General features: G+C 39.9%; 1 protein-coding gene across 2 annotated transcripts in view; it reads left to right on the plus strand.

Moving 5' to 3' along the window:
* The window catches only part of trim24 (tripartite motif containing 24), a 114,496-nt gene that overhangs the window by 30,068 nt on the left and 57,512 nt on the right, over positions 1–26,916 (plus strand). For both annotated transcript variants that reach the window (XM_051930446.1, XM_028804580.2), the window contains exon 2: positions 25,214–25,332. In XM_051930446.1, the coding sequence (XP_051786406.1) occupies positions 25,214–25,332 (119 nt within the window). The remainder of the gene's footprint in view (positions 1–25,213; positions 25,333–26,916) is intronic.

Genomic DNA, 26,916 nt, shown 5'->3' on the forward strand with positions numbered 1-26,916 from the left:
TCATCAATGTCACTCGTAGGTTGAAACACAGTCATTAACTGAAACAGAAACAGCTGTGTAGGAGACTTAAAACTGGGTGAGGAACAGCCAAACTCTGCTACCAAGGTGAGGTTGTGGAAGACAGTTTCATGTCATGGCAAGATTGAGCACAGCAACAAGACACAAGGTAGTTATACTGCATCAGCAAGGTCTCTCCCAGACAAAGATTTCAAAGCAGACTGGGGTTTCAAGATGTTCTGTTCAAGCTCTTTTGAAGAAGCACAAAGAAACGGGCAACGTTGAGGATCGTAGACGCAGTGGTCGGCCAAGGAAACTTAGTGCAGCATATGAAAGACACATCAAGCTTATTACCCTTCGAAATCGGAAGATGTCCAGCCGTGCCATCAGCTCAGAACTGGCAGAAACCAGTGGGACCCAGGTACACCCATCTACTGTCTGCAGAAGTCTGGCCAGAAGTGTTCTTTATGGAAGAGCTGCAGCCAAAAAGCCATACCTCCAACGTGGAAACAGGGCCAAGCGACTCAGGTATGCACGAAAACATAGAAACTGGGGTGCAGAAAAATGGCAGCAGGTGTTCTGGACTAATGAGTGAAAATTTGAAATATTTGGCTGTAGCAGAAGGCAGTTTGTTCGTCGAAGGGCTGGAGAGCGGTACAATAATGAGTGTCTGCAGGCAACAGTGAAGCATGGTGGAGGTTCCTTGAACGTTTGGGGCTGCATTTCTGCAAATGGAGTTGGAGATTTGGTCAGGATTAATGGTGTTCTCAATGCTGAGAAATATACAGGCAGATACTTATCCATCATGCAATACCATCAGGGAGGCGTATGATTGGCCCCAAATTTATTCTGCAGCAGGACAACGACCCCAAACATACAGCCAAAGTCATTAAGAACTATCTTCAGCGTAAAGAAGAACAAGAAGTCCTGGAAGTGATGGTATGGCTCCCACAGAGCCCTGATCTCAACATCATCGAGTGTGTCTGGGATTACATGAAGAGACAGAAGGATATGAGGAAGCCTACATCCAGAGAAGATCTGTGGTTAGTTCTCCAAGATGTTTGGAACAACCTACCAGCCGAGTTCCTTCAAAAACTGTGTGCAAGTGTACCTAGAAGAATTGATGCTGTTTTGAAGGCAAAGGGTGGTCACACCAAATATTGATTTGATTTAGATTTCTCTTTTGTTCATTCACTGCATTTTGTTGATTGATGAAAATAAATGATTAACACTTCCATTTTTGAAAGCATTCTTTGTTTACAGCATTTTTTCACACCTGCCTAAAACTTTTGCAAAGTACTGTGTGTGTGTGTGTGTGTGTGTGTGTGTGTGTGTGTGTGTGTGTGTGTGTGTGTGTGTGTGTGTGTGTGTGTGTGTGTTAGTATGTATATATATATATATATATATATATATATATATATATACACACACACGGTGCATCCGGAAAGTATTCACAGCGCATCACTTTTTCCACATTTTGTTGTGTTACAGCCTTATTCCAAAACGGATTAAATTCATTTTTTTTCCTCAGAATTCTACACACAACACCCCATAATGACAACGTGAAAAAAGTTTGCTTGAGATTTTTGCAAATTTATTAAAAATAAAAAAATTGAGAAAGCTGGACATGATTTGGAAAGGCACACACCTGTCTATATAAGGTCCCACAGTTGACAGTTCATGTCGGAGCACAAACCAAGCATGAAGTCAAAGGAATTGTCTGTAGACCTCAGAGACAGGATTGTCTCGAGGCACAAATCTGGGGAAGGTTACAGAAAAATTTCTGCTGCTTTGAAGGTCCCAATGAGCACAGTGGCCTCCATCATCCGTAAGTGGAAGAAGTTCAAAACCACCAGGACTCTTCCTAGAGCTTGCCGGCCATCTAAACTGAGTGATCGGGGGAGAAGGGCCTTAGTCAGGGAGGTGACCAAGAACCCGATGGTTACTCTGTCAGAGCTCCAGAGGTCCTCTGTGGAGAGAGGAGAACCTTCCAGAAGGACAACCATCTCTACAGCAATCCACAAATCCGGACTGTATGGTAGAGTGGCCAGACGGAAGCCACTCCTTAGTAAAAGGCACATGGCAGCCCACCTGGAGTTTGCCAAAAGGCACCTGAAGGACTCTCAGACCTTGAGAAAGAAAATTCTCTGGTCTGATGAGACAAAGATTGAACTCTTTGGTGTGAATGCCAGACATCACGTTTGGTGGAAACCAGGCATCGCTCATCGCCAGGCCAATACCATCCCTACAGTGAAGCATGGTGGTGGCAGCAACATGCTGTGGGGATGTTTTTCAGCGGCAGGAACTAGGAGACTAGTCAGGATAAAGGGAAAGATGACTGCAGCAATATACAGAGACATCCTGGATGAAAACCTGCTTCAGAGCGCTCTTGACCTCAGACTGGGGCGACAGTTCATCTTTCCATGAGTGGCCCAGCCAGAGCCCAGACTTAAAATCCGATTGAACATCTCTGAGATCTTAAAGATCTTTTAAGAGATCTTAAAATGGCTGTGCACCGACGCTTCCCATCCAACCTGATGGAGCTTGAGAGGTGCTGCAAAGAGGAATGGGTGAAACTGGCCAAGGATATGTGTGCCAAGCTTGTGGCATCATATTCAAAAAGACTTGAGGCTGTAATTGCTGCCAAAGGTTCATCGACAAAGTATTGAGGAAAGGCTGTGAATACTTTTATGTACATGGGATTTCTTAGTTTTTTTGTTTTTTTTTTAATAAATTTGCAAAAATCTCAAGTAAACTTTTTTTACGTTGTCATTATGGAGAGTTGTGTGTAGAATTCTGAGGGGAAAAAAATGAATTTAATCCATTTTGGAATAAGGCTGTAACATAACAAAATGTGGAAACCGTGATACGCTGTGAATACTTTCCGGTTGCACTGTATATATAATTATATAATAAATATATATAATATAAATTATATATAATCTTGGGTTGAGACGTGATCATCTCGGAGAGACACTTCTTGCACGTTTCGCCCTACTTACAAACAATTTCTCTTAGACACTATAATGTCCCACGAGACAAGGAAGTGAGACAAAAGGACAGCTGCTGTACAGGTTTTTAAATGATCGACGCGCAACATGCAGATCACACAGCTCGGTATCAGCTAGCAGACAGCCAGCACCTGATCCATCCGCATCTCCTTAGCATGCGTTCAGCCCACCCCTCTCCCCCCTTCACGGCGTGGGTGGCAGAGACGTGAAGTGGCTAGCATGAAGCATGCCCCTGGCGGTGGGGGTTGTGTGGTGGGCGGGCGAAGTGAGTAGGGGGCACAGCCCCCTAGTATACATAAAAAATCCAATGTTTGTCTGTATGTCCGCTTTTCACGAGAGAACTACTTAACGTATTTCGATTGGGTTTTTTTCTATAATTTGCTAGAACATTACGGTTGATTTTGTGACTTATCTGATCGCGCTAAGAATCATAGTTCGCTTGCAGGAGCAATATATGTGTGCTTATCCAAGACAGAGGCTGCGGGCCGAGAGGAAGGGAAAGTGTGATGTCAGGGGTAGGGAACTGGGTGGGGCCCTCCTCACTGTCCTGTTTCACTTCTACTGAGACAGTCTCCGAGTAAAACTAAGTTTTTTCCCCTCTCTCGTATTGCTTATAAAACCCCCTAGCCTGTTAGAATTTCACAGATGTTGTTAGAAACATCTAACCTGCTCCAGCCTTATGGAATTGCTTTCATATTTCAACAAAATACATCTGTATAAATCGGGGCTATCAAATTAGCCAACAAATAAGGATAGAATTTAAAATAAGCAAATATTTGACTATATTTGAATATGGTTTATTGATTCTGGGTGTGTTTTTAGTTTATTATGATAATAACAACTGCAGTGGGGCGGCACGGTGGCGCAGTGGGTAGCGCTGCTGCCTCGCAGTTGGGAGATCTGGGGACCTGGGTTCGATTCCCGGGTCCTCCCTGCGTATAGTTTGCATGTTCTCCCCGTGTCTGCGTGGGTTTCCTCCGGGCGCTCCGGTTTCCTCCCACATTCCAAAGACATGCAGGTTAGGTGGATTGGCAATTCTAAATTGGCCCTAGTGTGTGTTTGGTGTGTGGGTGTGTTTGTGTGTGTCCTGCGATGGGTTGGCACCCTGCCCAGGATTGTTTCCTGCCTTGTGCCCTGTGTTGGCTGGGATTGGCTCCAGCAGACCCCCGTGACCCTGTGTTCGTATTCAGCGGGTTGGAAAATGGATGGATGGATGGACAACTGCAGTGGTGACCACAGAAAGAGCAAACACCAACAGCCAAAAATAAAAAACTGGTTGTACTCGGGCAACTGTTATTTAAATATAGAAGCCATCAATATACTGAGCATCTGCACTGTTTCCCCCACCACATTACCCTCCACCTCCCCCCCCCCCACATTTTTCCAGTCTAGTACTGATGGTTAGGTGCACAAGTCCTTCCTGGAACAGCAAGCCATGAAAACAACCATGAAAAGGAACTGAAATCCTTATGAGCACATGCTGGCACTACACTTTGCCAAATTATTATTAATGTTTTTACTTTTCTGTACACGTGTGACTGCAAGTAACAGTGCTTATGATACTGTTGCCTGGGTCCTCCTTGCTAGACTCCGCTAGGGAGTCCTGCAGTGCAAATGTATTGTGATGTGTCTTGCTGCCAAGCAGGCTCAGGCAAAGTGGTGTTTAAGATCAGGAGGAGAACAAGTTAGTTAGTAAAGACCATGACAGGGTGAGAATGGCAAGAGAAATAAAAGAGCAGGTAAGAGGCAGCCAGGTCGAATGCACACTTGTTTTAATATTTTGGTGGTGTCCGACAGGAATAGTACAGTTTTTATCGCTGCATTCATAATAAAAAGCCATTTGGCACGTGGATTCACCCAGAAAAGCAGCTCCTGTAAGGCTCATGGGATCATCCCAGTGTCATGTCAGCATAGTCTGTATGCTCTTTTCTCCTTTACAGATAGAGCAGTATTTTAATAACATTAACGTTAATAACCTACAGTTGTGCTTGTAAGTTTGTGAACTCTTTAGAATTTTCTATATTTCTGCATAAATATGACCTAAACCATCATCAGATTTTCACTCAAGTCCTAAAAGTAGATAAAGAGAAACCAGTTAAACAAATGAGACAAAAATTATTATACTTGGGCTAAATGACTAGTAATAAATAAATGACCGTTACAATAACGGGCGCTAGAACAGTCGTGCTTAAACATTAGTAGGAACAGTCTATATTAAATGGCAAGGGACTTTGACCTCATTCTTTTTGTTGGTCATATTTTTCTTTCTTTCAGCCTTTCTTTTGTTGATGTTTACTTGCTGAGCTGACCGTTCTTCATAGGCTGCCACCGTGTATTGTGGGTCTTTAATTTTCTGTGACAGTAATACTGTCTTGTATGGCTCTATTCAATAAGGGCGCGCACAAAAAGGCGAGCTTCAAAAGGGCGAACTCAGTTGAGCTTGGCGCGCGCTTATTGAAGGATACCGTCTTTTACGTCCGCTGGCTTGTACGTCCGTAATATACCTTTAATTTTCTCTGGCGGTAATACAGGCATGCGCGTCGGTAATATGCCTTTAATCTCCTCTGACAGTAATACTGGCTTGTATGTGGCTGTAATATGCGTCACTGTATTGTGTACTTTTAATTTCCTCTCGCAGTAATACTGGTTTGTATTTCCGTAAAATGCCTCTAATTTTCTCTGACAGTAATATCACGCACTCACCGTGCCCCGCGCACTTCATCAGAAGACACCCACACACGGACACCTGGACCCACATAGGGATTTTATATATATATATATATATATATATATATATATATATATATATATATATATATATATATTATTTAATTATTTCCTGTGGTCACCACTTTTTGTTAAATCCACTTTCTTGGAAGAGGGAAGCTGTGATGTTTGGAGGACATGTCGGCTTCAGCTGTGAATCATTTGACCAAGCACCTTTAAAGGTGTCGGGCCCCAGGACCTTGTGTCCTTTGTAGAAACTAGAGTTACTTGGAACACTTACATTATTTATAGGCCCCTTTCACTCTGAGTTCCAACTTCTTTGCCTAACCTGGCTTCCTTAGTCTGAGTATCAACATCTCTGACTAGAGGTACTGGCCTAGGATGGTTATCTGTGTTACTCTGTTTCGCTATAGGATCCACAACTACTTGGTTCCCTTCACATATGTCCAGTGCTTTTATTAAAAACCAAACAAACAAAAGTGTCCAAAAAGTGCAGTACAAAGTTCAATACATAAATAATCCAATAAAAGGATGTAAAGAGGAGGATAAAACAGTCATCAAAGAAATAATCCACTAAAGCACAGGCAGGAAACCGTCTTTAAAAACACTGAACCTTGGTGCATCTTTAAAACTAACTTCTCCTTGTCTCATCCCTTTCCGGACCTTGCAGACCTAGGCGGAGTCCACCAGCAGACTCTGACAACCTTTAATTCTTGCCAGTGTACCCCGAGGTGCCACCGAGCCCTGTTCACTCTGTGCCCACCACTGCCTTTCCTGGCTCCTCCCTGCAAAAGCGTGCTCTGTCCTCTCACCGCTGCAACATCGTTGGCTCCTCCTGGTGAGAGCACATTCCTGAACATAATGGTCGCTCCTGCTACCTGATCTCTCCACAATAGTGATCCCTCAGCCTCCTCCTAAGCGCTGGGCACACACGTTCCTCTTTGGTGTTCCATTCCCATCCGTCTGCTTCCTTTACTCACACTGGCTCTCTCTCACTCCTGCCTTTCTTTAACCTCCATTCTTTGTCTTGTTTTCCTTTTTCCCTCCGATCTGCCTTTTTTCCTTTCCTTTCTAGCACTTGCGCTTCCCTTTTAAAACAAGGACGGGGCGCAGCTGTGGCATTCTTGTAAGGTTTCCAAGAGCCTGGTGATGTTGAGGGCTGCAAAACATGACAAATGGACCATTTGCCTCCCTTGTGGGTATTGGTTTTGGGGTACTTAAATCAATTCACCTGCAAGTTTGACCCTTTGTCGATGTATAACATTAATTCATAAATGTTGAGGTGCGCATCTTTGAAGAGATCTACTAGTGCGCCTCCCACAAAATGCTCCGTCTGTTCATGCGGATCCCAGTCCCAGATATGGAGCAATGGCCAGTTACTGTCATTTTCTTCTGTATGCACGTTTAGTTTCCTGATATTTAAAGGATGGATGTGTACTGCCTCTCAACCTCCTGATCTAATGGACTGTTTCTTTTTGCCCATTTGTAAAGTGTCTTACCCTTTTAGTTAGGGATGCATCGATACCGAAACGGGTATCTGGTATCGGCCTCGATACCACATTTTCTAAAGTACTCGTACTCGTTAAAAGTCCCCCGATACCGGGGACCAATACCACGGTCTGAGAAATGTCTATGTTTGAGCAGCGTGTAAGGGGTTAATCACAGGCGCCGAGTGCCCGCCCCCAGGCCCGGCTGCAGCTCAGAGCGGGGAGAAGGCGAGGCGAGACATGTCAGCCGTGTGGAACTATTTCAAAGTGAATGAAGACGACAAAACAAAGGCGGACTGCAAATTGTGCTCAGCGAAATTGTCCAGAGGAGGCTCAAAAGGTAGCACATTTAACACAAGTAATTTAATCAAGCACCTAAAATCCCAACACGACAACGAGTACAAAGAGTTTACCCACGCTTCTAAACCAACACAACCCACGCTGCAGCAAACTCTTGCAAGATGAGAGAAAATGTCCAGAGACAATCCACGTGCTGTGAAAATAACACGGGCAATTATCGAGTACATTGCATTGAGTGACCAGCCACTCTCGGAGGTAGAAAATGTGGGATTCCTGCGTCTCCTCCATGTTCTGGAGCCCAGATATGATGTCCCAAGCCGCCGCTACATGACTGACACGGAGCCGCCTAAACTACATGACTCCGTGAAAAAACATATCCACAGCCTACTGCAAGCCTCCTCTGCGTTTAGTTTCACCACGGATATTTGGACAAGCAGTGTTAGCCCCGTGTCGCTAATTAGCCTAACCTCCCAGTGGATAGACAAGAGTTTCACGCCGCAACGAGCCATATTACATGCGAAACAATTCCGCGGCTCGCACACCAGCCAGGCTATAGCGCATGTGTTTGAGGACCATGTTATCCAAAGCGGCAGAGTTTACAACAAACTGAAAAAAATACTTGAGTTGCACTGTCACTGTTTACATTTTTTTTTATAATTATTTATTCTGTAATATGTTGCATACAACATGCTTTTCATTTTAAATAAATGTTCTTAATTCCAAACTAGTCCCTTGTTTTTTTTGTTAAATTATATGACTAAAGCTGTTACCTGTAAATTTAAATCATGTTTTTATTAAGTACTCGGTATCGGCGAGTACTGAAATGCAAGTACTCGTACTCGTTTTCCAAAAAAGTGGTATCGGTGCATCCCTACTTTTAGTGCCAGTAGTTAGTTGTTCTGAATATCCAGTCACAACACTATTTATTTTGCAGGTCCCTGCCAAACAGCCAGCCAGAAAATCCTGACGACTATGCCAGTTATGGCCTCAAGGGGGCACCACAGAACCCCGCACACCAGACACAACTCTACCAAACACAGTTTAGGGATAAAAAAAAAAAAGTTTTTATTACCCAGAGACATGTTCACAGGCTCACTTTAACAGTCCAACACAGTACTTGTCTATAATAATAAAAGGCAAAGCCCTCACTGACTGACTGACTGACTCACTGACTCACTCATCACTAATTCTCCAACTTCCCGTGTAGGTGGAAGGCTGAAATTTGGCAGGCTCATTCCTTACAGCTTACTTACAAAAGTTAGGCAGGTTTCATTTCGAAATTCAAAGCGTAATGGTCATAACTGGAACATATTTTTTGTCCATACACTGTAATGGAGGAGGCGGAGTCACGTATCGCGTCATCACGCCTCCTACGTAATCACGTGAACTAAAAACAAGGAAGACATTTACAGCACGAGTCACACGCGGGAACGAAGGTAAATGACGTTAATTTTTGACTGTCTTTTAATACTGTGTAAGCATACATATTAACACATGTGCAATTAAACGTGTGCATTTACGGGGTGATTTCTCAGGCTTAAAAGCTCACCTTTTATCAAACGCGGGAAGAAAGGTAACTGACGTTGTTCACTGTCTTTTAATACTGTGTAACCATACATATTAACACATGTCCAATTAAAAGTGTGCATTTACGGGGTGATTTCTCAGGCTTAAAAGATCGCCTTTTACTAAAAAGGTAAATGCAAAACTATTTTCAATCAGTGTATTGAAACGCTCCCGTTAAGGATTGCAATAACATATTCGCGAGATAAAAGAACGAAGTAGGGGGAAATGGAGGAACAGCCGCAAACAGCGAAGAGCAAAAAATTAATTAAACAATTGAGAACGGAGCGAGTTAAGCATACAAGCATGTTCATAAGGGAAACAAAACACGGTGTAAAACGTAAGTTTCAATTAAGTTTATAGAAACGCTCCCGCTGCGGATTGCAATAACATATTCGCAAGATAAAACTTTAATGAGAAGACACGAGGTATAAACGAACCACACGCCGTGGCGCAACGTTAGGGGCAACAGTTTCAACCATTCTATGATCTGCTTCTCGCAACTGAAAGACGGCACATGGCGGATGTTAGCCGACTTGCTGACCGCAACGTTGCACGCCCTCCTCACTGGACAGTTAAAAACACCAATCAAACTAACGATGACATCAAGTATTACCCAATCAAAAGTAGGAAAGGAGGCATCTTCATAAAATGCGTGTGGGATGATTTGCATGAGACGCTGCTTTAAAAAAAAAATGATAAAAAAAATACGGGATAAATCACGTCCAGTATTGATTCAAAACGGGACGCGCAATTTCATTCTCAAACGCGGCACGATTCCGTATTTTAAAGGACGGGTGGCAACACTACAGTGCCAGGTAACCACCCATACAATCACATTGTGATTCAGACTAGGAATGCAATGAATGTAATTACCCCGATCTACATACAAGGCGAAAGTCTTGCAACATTCAAAGATGATGGTTTGGGATAAGTACACCATACAACATAAAAGAGCTTATGAAGCCTTGACCCGAAAAAAGCAAGATCTCAGAGATCGTAAAAAAAAAATAGGAGGTAATGTCGTTTTACTCGCTGTAGATTTTAGTCAAACATTACCAGTTATTCCACGAGGGAGACCAGCAGATGAACTCAACGCGTGTTTAAAATCCATGCTTCTCCCACGCTCGGTTATATGTCGCGTGTTCTCGGGTAGGTGCACCAAAAAATGTATACATTTAAGCATGTAATGGGCAAACAAAAAATTAGGTATACCCGAAGGCACTGCAGTAGTACTTAATGTAACTTCTTAAATGTTAATGTTTTACTGTTTAATAATTTATACGCTTCTTATATGTTGTTCAAATTCTTTTATCAAAATACCACTGACAGCGCAATGCACGATAACATGGAGTGAATGCACCATACGCATCCGCCCACGGCTGCCCTGCTGTGTGCAGATAGGAGTTGATTCTACAATAAAATAAAATAAACATAAAAAGACTAAAACAATCATCACCCATAAAGCGTGTGTGTGTGTGTATATATGTGTATATATATATGTTGATATGTGGATGTGTATATATATATATATATATATATATATATATATATATATATATATATATATATATATATATATATATATATATATATATATGAATTTCCCACTATCTATCTATCTATCTATCTATCTATCTATCTATATATATATATATATATATATATATATATATATATATATATATATATATATAGATATATATATATATATAGATATATATAGATAGATAGAGAGATATATATATAGATATATAGATATATATATATAGATATATATATATATATATATATATATATATATATAGATATATATAGATATATAGATATATATATATATATAGATATATATATCTATAGAGATATATATATATATATATATATATATATAGATATATATCTATATATCTATATATATATATATATAGATATATATATAGATATGTGTATATATATATATATATATATATATATATATATATATGTAGATATGTATATATATGTTTATATGTGTGTGTATTTTATATATATAAAACACAGCAACACTCATAACAATGACAACACAATTACATTGACAATCATGTTACGTTATTTTGAAAATGTTTCCTTTTTTTTCATAACCTCTTTAACACACTACTTCTCCGCTGCGAAGTGCGGGTATTTTGCTAGTTGATAATAAAGCCCCCTTTTCCTCTTCTGTCTCCTTTCACCACCATGAGATTTGCCGTCTGCCTCCTGATCCTCTCTAGATGAGGCAGAATGACACCTTTTATGTTGGACCCGGGAGCACTTCCAGTGTAATGGTTTTGAATACTGTAAGCACTGCTGGGTCATATTGAAGCTCTCCAAAATAGTGATGACCATTCTTCACAGCTGCACCCAAGGATCCAGACAAGATCGCCCTTCTGGACTACAATATCCAGGCAACTCTGCGGGTGTTCATGCTGGGTTCCAGCCAGGGGAGCCCAGCCACTTTTCATGCTCGGTGACAATAGGTCCACTCGTCACTTGTCCTTCCATTATTTCATCATCTCAACTAGGACCGAAACTGAGGACCATTTCGGCCAGGTTGTCTCGATTCTTAGGCTCCATCCATCATGTAAGTCTGGCCTCACCGTGCTCATCCAGGCTTTAATTTATGTAACAAAATTAAAGATCTAAATAATTCAACTAACATAAATACATCATTTGTTTATATATCTCTCCCTGTTTTCCCACTCCATCCAGCACCTTCTCTAAGTTCTCACCAGTCACATCTGCTTTTGTTAATGACCTGCTTTGTAAGATGAGGCCGACTATTTGTGTACTGGACTCCATCCCCACCACACTACTTAAATCCTGCCTTCATGCCATAATCCCGACTATTACAACAATAATAAACTCATCCCTTGACACTGGCTTTGTGCCGCTCACTTTTAAAATCGCTTCTGTAACCCCAGTGTTAAAAAAGTCTGGTCTTGATGCTAGATAGATACTTTATTAATCCCAAGGGGAAATTCACATACTCCAGAAGCAGCATACTGAATATAAAGAAAATATTAAATTATTAAATTAAAGAGTGATAACAATGCAGGTATAACAGACAGACAATAACTTTGTATAATTTTAACATTTACCCCCCTGGGTGGAATTGAAGAGTCGCATAGTGTGGGGGAGGAACGATCTCCTCAGTCTGTCAGTGGAGCAGGACATTGACAGCAGTCTTTCGCTGAAGCTGCTCCTCTGTCTGGAGATGACACTGTTTAGTGGATGCAGTGGATTCTCCATGATTGACAAGAGCCTGCTCAGTGCCCGTCGCTCCACCACAGATGTCAAACTGTCCAGCCCCATGCCTACAATAGAGCCTGCCTTCCTCACCATTTTGTCCAGGCATGAGGCGTCCCTCTTCTTTATGCTGCTTCCCCAGCACACCACCGCATAGAAGAGGGCGCTCGCCACAACCGTCTGATAGAACATCTGCAGCATCTTATTGCAGATGTTGAAGGACGCCAGCCTTCTAAGGAAGTATAGTCAGCTCTGTCCTTTCTTACACAGAGCATCAGTATTGGCAGTTCAGTCCAATTTATCATCCAGCTGCACTCCCAGGTATTTATTGGTCTGCACCCTCTGCACACAGTCACCTCTGATGATCACGGGGTCCATGAGGGGCCTGGTCCTCCTAAAATCCACCACCACCTCCTTGGTTTTGCTGGTGTTCAGTTGTAGGTGGTTTGAGTCGCACCATTTAACAAAGTCCTTGATTAGGTTCCTATACTCCTCCTCCTGCCTAGTCCTGATGCAGCCCACGATAGCAGTGCTGTCAGCGAAATTTTGCATGTGGCAGGACTCCGAGTTGTATTGGAAGTCTGATGCTGACAGTCTTAACAATTTTCGGCCTATTTACCACTTACCTTTTCTGTCAAAAGTTCTTGAGCGTGTTGTAGCCTCCCAACTCACCAACTACTTCTAATAATTTGATGGAACCCTTTCAGTCTGGTTTCAGGGCACAGCACAGCTGTGAAACTGCTCTTCTTCGGGTAACCAATGATTTGCTTATGGCAGCAGACTCTGGACAAACCAGCATATTAATTTTGTTAGACCTCAGTGCATCATTTGACACTGTCAGACAGGACATTCTACTTTCCAGAATGGAAAACATGCTGGGTATCTCTGGCACTGCCCTCCAGTGGTTCAAGTCCTATCTGACTGATAGGCAAGAGTTAGTTAGTCTTGGCAACAGCAGATCTAGCTCCGCGCCAATCACACAAAGAGTCCCTCAGGGCTCTGTCCTTGGCCCTCTTCTCTTATGTATTTACATGCTTCCTCTTGGCCATATTATTCGTATCTATGGACTGGGTTATCATTTTTAAGCAGACGATACTCAACTGTATTTCAATGTTAAAAGTGGAACTTCATCAGAGCTTTCTCAGCTCACAACTTGCCTCAGTGAAATTAAAACCTGGATGGAGCAGAACTCTTTAAAATTAATATTGCAACAAAACTGAACTCCTGCAAATTGGGACTAAAGTGCAACTTAATAAAATGAGCTCCTTTCCAGTCAATCTTGGCGGTGATTTCATCAGACCTGCCTCTACTGCAAAGAATCTTGGTGTCATTTTTGATTCCTCCCTTTCTTATTCCGCCCACATAAATCATATTAAGAAACTTTCTTACTTTCACCTCTGTAACACATCCCGTGTTTGCTCCTTCCTCTTCTTCTCTAATGCTGAGAAACTTGTCCATGCTTTTATCACATCCCGCATTGATTATTGTAATTCCCTACTGGTAGGTGCCCCTTCTAATCTTATATCACAGCTCCATCTTATTCAAAACTCAGCTGCAAGAGTCCTTACACGGACCAGCAGCAGCGAGCACATCACAACCATCCTGCTTCGCCTTCACTGGCTCCCTGTGTCTTACAGAATTGAATATAAAATTCTACTAATAACCTACAAAGCCTTAAAATGACCTTGCCCCAAACTACATCAGTGACCTTCTCCATCACTATGTGCCTGTCCGCTCACTAAGGTCCTCTGATTCTGGTAATCTTGTTGTACCCCACACTAATCTACACTCCATGGGTGATAGGGCCTGGAATGACCTACCGAAATTAATTAGATCAGCTGACTCCATGAATTCTTTCAAAAAAAAAAAAAACAACTCAGAACTCATCTGTTCAGGAAGGCGTTTAGCTCTACCTGACTTTATTACCCTTCTTTCAGTTTACCTCTATGTCAAGATGCTCATGTAACCTGTGTGTGTGTGTGCTATGCCATCAATTATGTTGTCTGTTAGGCTTTTTCTCTGAATTTACTATCTAACTCTTCTTTATTTATCTGGTTTAGTACAATGCTTTATACTGTATACCCTGATGTTCTTTCTTAAACTCTGTGCAGTTTCTTGACCATAGCGCTATATAAATAAAATGTATTATTATTATTATTATTCCCAACCCCAGTCAGGATGCCAGTCCATCCAATCCAGCTCTTACAATGTATAGTGTGGTGCTTTCTTTCAGTAATTTTTCTTTCATTTTTAGTCTTTCACTCAAGTTGGTTTACTTGTATTTCTTGTCTTGATCTAATTATATTTTTGCTGCTTTTAATATTTTTATTTGCACGGAGTTGCTTTAATTTCTGCCAATTTTTTTTGATGTTTCCCTTTCTCTGACTCATTAAGGACTGTTGGTAAATACTAACTGGTCCTCCGCCTGTTATATTTGTTAAACATTCTGCATAAAATCTGAGTCCTGGGGGGGAAAAAAACCAAAACTAATTCAAACAACTAAATTGTGTTTTTGTAAAAAGGTATATAGATTCTGTACATCAGTGATAGCGCAGACTGAAACCAATCGGTGACCACAATATACCAGAGCCTGAATCAGGTTGGTATGGATGCAGAGCAAACACTAAGTGAGGTGGGAAGGTGATCCATAATTTGTATTAAGGTCACTTCAAAACACATCCACATTGGACACCCTAGATTTAGACGCCATTGCTTACATTTTTAAAAAGTAGAACTTCTCTATTGACACTTCAGTATCTAAATTCAATGTGCCCAAACTGAGATGCAGCAGAAATGGGTGTGATTAGTGTTTTTAGATGAAGCTTTATACACTGCTGCTATGTAGAGTATGAGTTCATACTTCAGCATGCCATAAAAGACTTGTGTTGATCACAATACAAACATGATAAATGTTTTGGGCAGTATAATTGCCTCCACTGTGCTAGCACTCAGCTTCGATTCTTGAGTAAATCCTCTTTCTACTGTAAATCATAGATAATTTGAATGTTAACAATTTAACATTGGGATATTGTGCCATTTTCTGTTAATTTTTATTTCAAACCAGGACACAGAACATGAAAATTGATGTCTCTTAACCATATCAATTAACGACTTTGTGGGACTTTGCTTGGAGTTTCGGTGGTAATTCTCCCTCCAAGATTTCTTTTAGCAAGTACAGATTTTACTAGAAACTAGTTAACTGTGGTAAATAATTAGGGATGCAACAATGCCATTTTTCTCCAACTGAGTACCACTATCGATACTTGTGATACCATTGTAGTGAGACGGGAAGATCGTATGTTTATGTCCATGAACTGTCAACTTCTCTGTTAACATCAAATCTAAGACTCATAATTTGGAATAAAATATAATTCAAAATTGAAAAAATAATTCAAAGTAGGGTACACTACATAGATTAGATGATAATACCAATTGCTCGGATACAATTAATGTATGTAAACCAAACCAACTTTGTTTCAAGTCTTTCAACATGGGATGCAATAGTACAACACAGGAATTTGGCTGAACATAACAAGAATATTTCTGTTACAGGAATACCATTTTTTTTTTTTTTTTTTTTTTTTTTTAAAGGTAGCTACCTCGGTAGCATAAAGGTATACAGTGATCCCTCGCTATATCGCGCTTCGCCTTTCGCGGCTTCACTCCATCGCGGATTTTATATGTAAGCATATTTAAATATATATCGCGGATTTTTCGCTGCTTCGCGGGTTTCTGCGGACAATGGGTCTTTTAATTTCTGGTACATGCTTCCTCAGTTGGTTTGCCCAGTTGATTTCATACAAGGGACGCAATTGGCAGATGGCTGAGAAGCTACCCAACTTACTTTCTCTCTCTCTCTCTCTCTCTCTCTTGAGCTGACGTAGGGGGGTGTGAGCAGGGGGGCTGTTCGCACACCTAGACGATAGGGACGTTGCACTGTGTGCAGCTGCTTCCTGAAGGACATGCTGCACGGTGCTTCGCATACTTAAAAGCTCGAAGGGCACGTATTGATTTTTGCTTGAAAAACAAACTCTCTCTCTCTCTCTCTCTTTGTCTGCTCCTGACGGAGGGGGTGTGAGCTGCCGCCTTCAACAGCTTTGTGCTGCGGTGCTTCGCATACTTAAAAGGAAAACAGCCCTATTGATTTGTTTGCTTTTGTCTCTCTCTATCTCTGTGACATGATCTGCTCCTGACAGGCATTCCTTTGAAGAGGAAGATATGTTTGCATTCTTTTAATTGTGAGACGGAACTGTCATCTCTGTCTTGTCATGGAGCACAGTTTAAACTTTTGAAAAAGAGACAAATGTTTGTTTGCAGTGTTTGAATAACGTTACTGTCTCTCTACAACCTCCTGTGTTTCTGCGCAAATCTGTGACCCAAGCATGACAATATAAAAATAACCATATAAACATATGGTTTCTACTTCGCGGATTTTCTTATTTCGCGGGTGGCTCTGGAACGCAACCCCCGCGATGGAGGAGGGATTACTATACAGGTTAAAACTCATTGGGGAACACCTGCCTCTGGATAGGGTGACAACTCTTTTGGGAAAGTAATTGGCAGATTCCTTTTGTTGAACTGAAGCGTCTCTGCATGTTCAGCTGTGTGTTTCTGGTTTCATTGACAATATGTGACAGTGTACTAAATAATCTCTCACTCTCTCTACACTACTGCAAGGGACTGAAAGGTATTTCCTTGTCATCTGAGACAAATTTCTTCTTTGACTTCCTTGGCTGTGTAGATATTTGAAAAGAACTGAAATCTACAATGGGCAGCATGGTGGCGCAGTGGTAGCGCTGCTGTCTCGCAGTAAGGAGACCCGGGTTCTCATCCCGTGCCCTTCCTGCGTGGAGTTTGCATGTTCTCCCCGTGTCTGCGTGGGTTTCCTCCAGGTACTCCGGTTTCCTCCCACAGTCTAAAGACATGCAAGTTAGGTGCATTGTCCCGTGTGTGTGTGTGCCCTGCGGTGGGCTGGCACCCTACCCGGGATTTGTTCCTGCCTTTCACCCTGTGTTGGATATAGCGGGTTGGAAAATGACTGACTGACTGATATCTACAACAGGAAACGTCTTCGGTGCATGCCAGTTTTATGTTCAATCAACAGAAAACTTTTGATACTTAAAGACATTTTACGTAATTGAAAAGATTCTTCCAAAATGTTGCATATTTATTTTAAGAATTTTTGGCAATTAAGGATTTTTTTTAAAATTTGCTACTCTAGAGAAGTAATTAATAATACATTCTTCAAATTAATTTACACAGTCCTGTTCAGAACACAAATTTGTGAACATCTATTGCCAACACATGCAGTTTCTGATTGAGAATGAGATATATTCCATTAAACAAATACTTAATGCTGTGTATATGGAACATTAAAATAATGAGTTGGGATAGAATTATGTGAACTTTCTTAGACAAAAGCAAAAAATAGAATTGCTCCAGTCAAGTGATCTTTTGAATGTGGAGTTGTCAATATTGATGCAAACACACATACCAGTAACACCAGCATGTAAGTTTTATTTTCAGTGCTGCTTTGCAGTGTTATACAGTAAATAACAAAACTATACACCAATAATACTTCATATTATGAAGCCCAGCACCGATTCTATTCCATTGCATTGTGTCAGAAAACAGTTGCATCAGGTACTGTGTTTTACAAAGAAACACACTCTTCACAACTATAAAACAAACATTTGTAATTTGATCTGCTAAAATTAGTATGTATATTAAGTGTCCCTTGAATGTTTCATCTCATTGATTAAAACACAAAGTGACAACCAGGCATTCAAAATGTCTGAAACCAACTTTGATTACAAAAAGCTTAGAAGGTAACGAAATGTTTCCAAATGCATTTTTTTTTTCATTTTTATTTTAAGGTAGGCATCTTAGCATTTACCGTTTAGTTCCCCATTAAAAGCGGAGTATGTGACCTAGAAAAAGCAAACCGTGGCACGTGCATGCATGTTGCTTTTAACTGAAGTGAATCGGATAGCCTGTTAAATGGGGATACCTTGAATTGAGTAGAGTGGCAATGCTGAAAGTCCCCCAAGCGGGAGTACGCTAAGGTGGAATGCTTAAAATGCACAACTGTTTTTCACCTGACTGTCACAGCATCGGCAACACTTTGCTGTGCAAGAATGCCCTCTGCTACAACCAGCTAGAGTGTATGAGCAACATAGGAAAAGCTGGGGGCTCCAGCATGGTCAATGCCTTTTATCAAATTTTTGGCATTGTCACGGACCACAAAGTGCACACAACTTTTCAGAATGGCCTAAGTGCCAGTCATTTCCCGAAATGCATCTAACTGTTGCATGTCCTGTGATGGGATCATCAAAACTGCTTTGCATGCAGCATAACCCCCTGGAGAGCGAAAGTCTCATCTACCCATATGCAGTTAAGCTGATGATAGACATTGGCCAAACACCACTGCTCCAAATGTCATTGGTGAAGCTGTTATGTCTTACACTAAACTGCTGACATGCTTTTTTTATTAACTTATGCATCCTTGGTAAGACCATATCTGTGACGTGGTCATGACTTAGAATGTTGTACTTGGGTTCTAACATTCAGGAGGTGCTGAAATCTCACGTCCTCAACAACCAACAGTGATTGATCGTCAGGAACAATACACCGGGCATGTGCTTCTGTTATTTTTCACGTCTTGTGGGTTATCCTTTGACATTTTTTCTCTCTTTGCTAGAGTCTGCCACAATGTCAGCTGAAGCTGTGCACTGCCAGAGGCAATTTTGCCATCCATGCTCATTATTATGTTTACTTTCACAGTTTACAGCCTCCTAGGCTTTGTTTTCATACTTAATTATAAGAAAACTTCCACATCACGGACATTTTGTGTTCTCCGTTGTGTTTTCTTTTTTGTTTGTTTTTTCTATGTTCCTTAATGTTCACACAATCACACATGCGTTTTACAAGTGCAAGAACATGATTACTGTTTTGGACCAAAATCCGATATCAGTATTGGTATTGTTGCATTCCTATAAATAATGATTTGGGCAAATATGTGACTGCTTTGAAATGGACGCTTAAAATAAAACTTCACAATTTTGTTGTTAATCTTATAAGGTTTGTTTTTATGTATATAGCTAAAGACTGTTTTGTTAAATCTTTAAATTTCATCTACCTGTTGTAAGCATTCCTTCCTTCCTAATCTCATAGTCTCATCCAACGTTTTTTTTTGACTCGCCAATGTGAAGTCCATTTTGCACAACTGGGATATGCTTGACGCGCCACATGAATTTTCCCCACGACAAGTGTGTTTATTTTATCTGCAATGAAGTGAGTTTGTTTGTCCAGACTAGCCCAAGTTATTGTCACTGGAAGTGTAACTAAACCTTAAAATGCCTTCTTTGATAGATATATATATATATATATATATATATATATATATAGATATATATATATATATATATATATATATATATATATATTAGAATGTATATCTCAGTGGTGGACCTGCAAGGCCTTCTCTGCTGGCCTAAAAAAATATGTGAATCACAAACTGATGTTAATTATATTTTGTCCATGAATACTTATTAAATAATTCCAAATAGTCTGTCCGCTTCCTTTCATAGCTTTTCCGATGGTTGTGCTGCTTCCAGACATGTATTTTCGTATTAAAGCATTTAACCAATCACATTTCAGCCATCGTTTGTTGCCAGGCAGGGTCAAAGTAAAAGAAGTCTGCCCGGAGGCCTTCACAATCCGTTCTGCAGGCCCTCTAACACAAAATAAATATCGATTAAACTGTTGCTTAAACCAATCCGATTTTGAGTTGGTTTCTCTAGGGCCCTCTAGCAGGTGTACGGCAACGTCACCGTGTTCAGACCCGTTGATTGGATAGGATGGTGCGAATGGTGTACTAGAAAAATCAGAATGAGAGCATCATGGGGCAGCTGTACACATTGGTATGTTTGGCGGTTACCATTCCCGTGTCCACTGCTTCTGTCGAGCGGACATTTTCAGCCCTAAAGCAAATTAAAACTTATGCCAGAAATACGACAGGGCAGGTTCGACTTTCAGCATTAGCTTCGATGGCGATAGAAAGGGACTTCGTGATGGAACTGAAGCGCACGGATAATCTGTACGACAGAGTAATTGAACTGTTTTTGAGGAAAGAGAGGAGGATGGATTTTGTTTACAAATAATCCAAATTTTTGGTGAGTAAAATGTTGTGATTTTCCTAAATAATATTGCAAGTTTATGAGTTATTATTGATGTTTTTTATGTGTGTCGCGGGCTGTAGCTGCAGTAGAAAGGAACTTGTTCACCCCTTGTTTGTCTATTTAATATAGGCATTTATTGTGGCTGACAGGAGTTATCTGTCTGCGATGCAACGGCTCTTTATACTGTATTTCTACATATTAAGATGGTTTTTATAACCATAAATTAGTTTTTGAGGGGCGGGTTGATTCAGACGGAGCACTACTGAAGGCCTAGGTGTGAAATGCACAGTCCGCCGCTGTATATATATATTCAGCCACCCATATAATTCTGTATCCTGGCTGCAAAAAGTAAATGTGTAAGTTTGAGTCAAGTTTACAAGACAGAGTCCAAAACAAAACTGAATTCCAGGGGAGAGGAGTGAGGCTTTATAGGAAGTCTGGGGGAAGTGATGTAGTCCTCGGGGCCAGGATCGGAAGTGGCGTGTCCCGAGTCGAGGCACTGGCTCCTGGTGGGATTTCCTGGGAAAGGTCTGCAGGGAACTTAGAAAGAGCGTTAGTGTACCCCGCCACCCCCTGGGCAGATGTATTACCATTCCTCTCCAAGCCCTTCAGCTGCCCTCTATTCACATGTGTGTGACAATAAATAAATAAATAAATAAATAAATTATATATACTGTATAGATGTCCGAGGTTCGATTCCCCGAGAGGGGGGTACAGTGAGTGTGTACGTCTGATGAACCCAGAATTAGGGCGAAACACATGTCGCGTACTCTTTCCATTATTTGACAGTAAACTATTTTCAGATATACAGGTACAGTATATCTATCTATCTATATATATATATATATATATATATATCATATATCTCATATAAAAATTTATTTGTTTTTTAGTTCCATAATTACATATGCTTCAGAATATAAATAGCCTACAATCTTCATGTCTATTATTCAAAGACTAGACTCGCTAAGTTTCAAGGTTTATACTACAGTTCCCTGCTTTTATTTTAATGGAAATGTTCAATTTTCTTTGATTACTGATGAATGGTGATTTTTTTTTTTTTTTTTATTAGATTTTAATACAATAATTCCTTTCATCCTTAGCATTCCTAAGGTGTGTGTTTGTATAGTTTTGGTTGGCTTATATCGTTTCATTGTTGAACGAAACACAGCCATCTTCAGGCATATTTTATAGCAAACAAAAACATGAATCAGAATGACCTTTTTTTTCTGATGTTGCTTTTTTGGTTATCTGCATCTTCTTTTTGCTTTATTCACTGCTTACAATATTGTTATTTTCTATCTTTAAGTATGGCAGTGATTTTTAGTGTTTTATATGTGCTGCTTACAATATATAAGATTACCTTGTAATTTGGGTAAAATAGTGCACTTCCAAACCCAAAGTGGTTGGGCAGCTTCACTAAAAGGTAGCATGCTTGGTTAGGGGCTGATTCTTAATGGATATCATTCATCTGGATGAATTATAGATTGTGTTTTTCTAAGGGCTCATTTATACTTCACGCTCAGAACGTGTATGCGTACGTATCATCGCTGCCATGCGTTCCCAGCGTTCATTTAACGTGTCCTCTGAGCAGGTCCTCAGAATTTAACGCTATGCATACATGAGTTGCAGTACCAGCAAAAAGTGGGGGGACACAATGTGATAAAAGTCGCTACTCTCTACATGTGACAGAAAGACGCTATGCGGATCCTACGGCATCCATGTGCGCGCTTCGATGTTTGTTTGAAGAATGGTTCGATGTGGTGAAGCAAAATGGCGACATACAGATGCATTCCTGGTGCTTTTATATTCAAGCGTTGCATATTCCTGATGGTAATGACATGATTCATTTTAAAAGTCTCACATACCATCTTATGTGCCGTCTTTTTTTTTTCTGCGGCTTCCTCCTGACCTGACAGGAGCAGCAACAGCAATAGATCACCACACAGAACATATTAAATGTATGATATTTCAACTCTCTGCACATTTAGAATCCTTAGATTTATACTTGATATCACTTTCTTGATGAAATGCATTGAAGTATGTATGCTACTTTTTACAGATAGATCGTTGATTTCATTTAAATAATGAATACTGTTAATAATTACACACATGGGGGTGACATGGTGGTGGAGCGGTAGCACTGCTGTCTTGCAGGGAGTCATGTCGCTGGTATTCCCTGCCTGGAGTTTACATGTTTTCCTGCTGGATATCCACAGTGTGCTTCGGTTTCCTTCCAAAGATATGCAGATTTGGTGACACTAAAATGATGATTGCTTGTATTCACCTTGCGATGAGCTGATGCTCCATCCAGGGATTGTGTCTGCCTCATGCCCAATGCTTGCTGGAATGGACACATCCCTGGAGTGATGGATTTAATCATTAAACATCCTTTTCAGAGATATTGTGGTAAGGTGTCATCAGAATTTAATGGGAGTTCCAGGCAATTCACAACACTGAGAAGCCGAACCCGTTCTCACAGTGATAATATCTCGCACTGCCACCTAGTGGATTTCTCCAGATTTACGTAAAGTACGCGCGCAAATATGAACAGTAAAACACTTGCGTAGCAGGAGCGTCCACTGCAGCATGCGTCGCATCGCGTGAAGTATAAACATGGCCTTAGTGTAGGTTGGCAGGCTTAATGTAGTATTAGCAGAATCACATTTTTAATGGCAAAGGGCAGGTAGCCCAGAACCACTTAAGTTCCTCTTTTATGCAAAGGATTATTTAAAGGTGAAGTTTCTTCAAAGATCAAAAAGATAAAGGCAGAAATCATATCAGAGTATTAATCTACAAAAAAGTATGTAACATGAAAAAAAGATGAAGATTACTCCTACTACTTTCAATGTTAGATTGCATACAGCCCATGTCACAGTTAGATAAAAATTACAACCAAAAATATATGTTTGCTAACAATGTCAGAGAGTAGCAGCATGTTACATGTTGATTAGCAGATGCAAGCAAAAATTTCACTGTGCTCTGTTAACGTGAAAATAATGATCTTACAAACCTTTGCTTAAGAGAAGTGGCTACTTCATATTTGCGTTTATACTTATGAGAAAGAAGATGCTTACAAAACCTCAACATTAAAAAAGAGTAAAATCTTAAAAGTCTAGAACAAGAAAAATCATTCATAATTTGTGTATTTTGTTACGTGTAAATACCATACTGGCATGTTTTTCTTTAAGCAAAATAAGAAAAGAAAAGAGGGTGGCTATTTAAACAATTAGATGTAACAGTGGTTGGAGTGAAAACCTGCTGTCACAGTGATACCTCAGGACTTTAGTTGAAAACCATTACTAGGTTGGTCTTGTTGAACTCTAGGAGTCATTACATGGATAACCCAGAAGTTAATCCAGGGTGAGATTTTAAGTAGTTCTGCAGTAGTTTTGAGTAGTTCTGTTGGTTACTGAGACCTGAGGTTTGATCTAAAGACCACAAAGTGGGCGGCCAGTTGGACAGAAAGAGCCAGAGTGCCAAATTTGAAATGTACTGAAGATCATTTTTCCTTTCTCCATAATATATATATGTCCCATTATATATAATAAATATATATATATGATATTATTATAGAGAGAGAGATCCATTTTTGTATTCATAAAAAAATTTCGTCAATTTTGTTAGTGGAAAATATGTTTCAATATTCTAGAACATGTTTTGAGGATTTTTCTTATGATGTTTTTCCATGTGTTTTTGTGTGTCTGCAGTACAACCTCAAAAACAAATGGACCAATTGTAATAAAATTTTTCTGAAGATCTTACACTTGTTAGTTTTAGGAGAGGATTAGGTTTTGAGTGAATTCCAACTGTTCAGTATTTAAAGTTTTTAAAGCTGTTCAAACAACAGCCAAACTAATGCGCCGAATTTCAGAAAATTGGGCATACCAGTTAGGAACTTAAAAGAAGGGGTTTTGTAAATTTTGAGTTTAATCTATAGATTTGAGCTTTGTTTCTACTTTTTCAAACTCCGTAGTCACATCAGGTTAACTCTAATTACAAATAAAAATTAATCATTATGTATTTAATTTACACTGATAACCATTTGTTTGTGGTATTCCTTTTTATTTTTTTTCCCCATTGTTTTTGAGTTTTTAATTCTGTACCTTCAGTTTATGTGTTGTAGGTGCTAGCCTCATAACCATGTTATGTGGGTGATGGTAGGGGTGGGTTTCTACTCTTGCTCTAATTTCTAACGTCTTAAATGAAACAAATGATGACTAACAGTATAAATGTAAAATTCACAAACGTACAGGTGATTTGATTAATTTACTAGTCATTTAAATTCATGCCAAAAAATAATTCCTAGTATTTAATAGCTCAGACTAAATTGATTTTTTTTTTTAATAGATTTGCCTTTAAAGTGGAATAAGAATGAAGTTAAACTGCACTGTATTTTTCGTAAATTCGCACTGTATGAGGAACTTATGTTGTAAACACAGAGAAAATAATCAGATTTTCATTTTGATCCCTTATGTTCTCACATTGGTCATTTGCTTGTTTCCATTATACTTGTGAATTCTGCACAACCTCTGTTCTGGACTGAAATGATCCAGTCAAGAAAGTAATCATATAGTAAGCTTTAATTAAACCCTTTGCATTTTTGCTCATCATGCGAAACAAAGTGATTTAGGCATGGATTTAAAATATAATAAAATCATCTTTTTATTTATTTTTATTTTAGTTGGAGTGATACGTTGTCCAGTTTGCAAACAAGAATGTGCAGAAAAATATGTAATGGAGAATTACTTTGTTAAGGACACTGCTGAAGTACCCAGCAGCACGGTGGAAAAATCAAGTCAGGTGAGGACCGGCCTTCTACCACATAGTTAACCTTAATCTACTATTTTAACAAAAAAAAAAAAAAAGCTTTGGCATTTGCATTATTGATCTGGTTATAGTCCAGTTCTGTTTCTGTTATGGAGCTATTTGGTATTTAATTAGTTTAATCATATGTTGATGTTTCTAATTCTCTTCAGAAAATATATTTACTGCACACTTTTCAGTTTATCCTGTTCTGTTACTCTGTGCCACTTTTGTAGTTTTATTAAGCATCAATGTTTGATTTTATTTGCTCCTGAATGTTACTTTATCTACTGCTGTTGTTCTGTGCCCTATTTTTTAATTTCACTCCATTGTTGTCTTGGAGTTTTATACTTTTGTAAGATTTGTAATTTGTAAAAATATGTCAGTTATATTTACACGGTCCTGCTAGTGTCTTCAGTGGTCTCATGTATCAGCTGTACTTTCTTATTGTACAATTGAAATATTATATTTGATATTAGATAGTAATCTGGTTAGCCCAGTACAGAATTTTGTTACTCTTAATGGTGCTGCACGAAATAAACAATCAATTTTTATCTCCCAAATATAGAAATATAGTTTAAAACCTGTTTACATTAATAACAGCCTTCTTTTATTTGCAGTTAAATTTTCTGGGTCTCAGCAGAGACACATTCATAAATATATATACTATCTATATAAATCATGCAGCCACAACATTAAAACCACCTGTTTAATATTATGTAGGTCCTCCTGGTGTCACCAACACAGCTCTGTCTCATTGAGGCATGGATTCCACAAGACAAAGCTTTGAAGGTGTTCTGTGGTGTCTGATACCAAGACATTAGCAGCAGATCCTTTGAGTCCTATAAGTTGCAATGTGGGGCCTCCATGGATTGGACTTATTTTCCAGCACATTTCACAGATGCTCAATCACATTGAGATCTAGAGAATTTGGAGACCAAGTCAACACCTTGAACTCTTTGTCGCGTTCCTTAAACCATTCCTGAACGATTTTAGCACTGTGATAGGGCGCATTACTCTGTTGAAAAAGGCCACTGCCCTTAGGGAATACCATTGCCATGAAATGGTGTATGTGGTCTCCAACAATATTTAGGTAGGTGTTCTGTGATAATATAACATCCACATGAATACCAGGACACAAGGTTTCCCAGCAGAACACTGTCCAGAGCATCATACTGCCACTGCAGGCTTACCTTCTTCCCATAGTGCATCCTGCTGCCAACTCTTGCCCAGGTAAGCCACACATTTCCACCCAGCCATCCACATGATATAAAAGAAAACCTGACTTATCACACCAGGCCACCTTCTTCCATTGGTTAGTGGTCAAATTCTGACACTTACTTGCCAATTGTGGGCGCATTTGGCAGAGGACAGGATTCAACATGGGCACACTGACTGGTCAGCGGCTATGCGGCTTCATACACAGCAAGCTGCAATGCATAATGTGTTCTGACACCTTTCTTTATCTCATATCCAGCATTAAGTTTTTTAACAAACCTGTAGTCCTTCCTTGGACCACTTTTGGTAGAAACTAACCATTGCATACTGGGAAACCTCACTAGACCTGCCGCTTTGGAGAAG

This window comes from Erpetoichthys calabaricus, chromosome 1, assembly GCF_900747795.2.
Source record: "Erpetoichthys calabaricus chromosome 1, fErpCal1.3, whole genome shotgun sequence".
In the NCBI taxonomy this organism is placed as follows: Eukaryota; Metazoa; Chordata; class Cladistia; order Polypteriformes; family Polypteridae; genus Erpetoichthys; species Erpetoichthys calabaricus.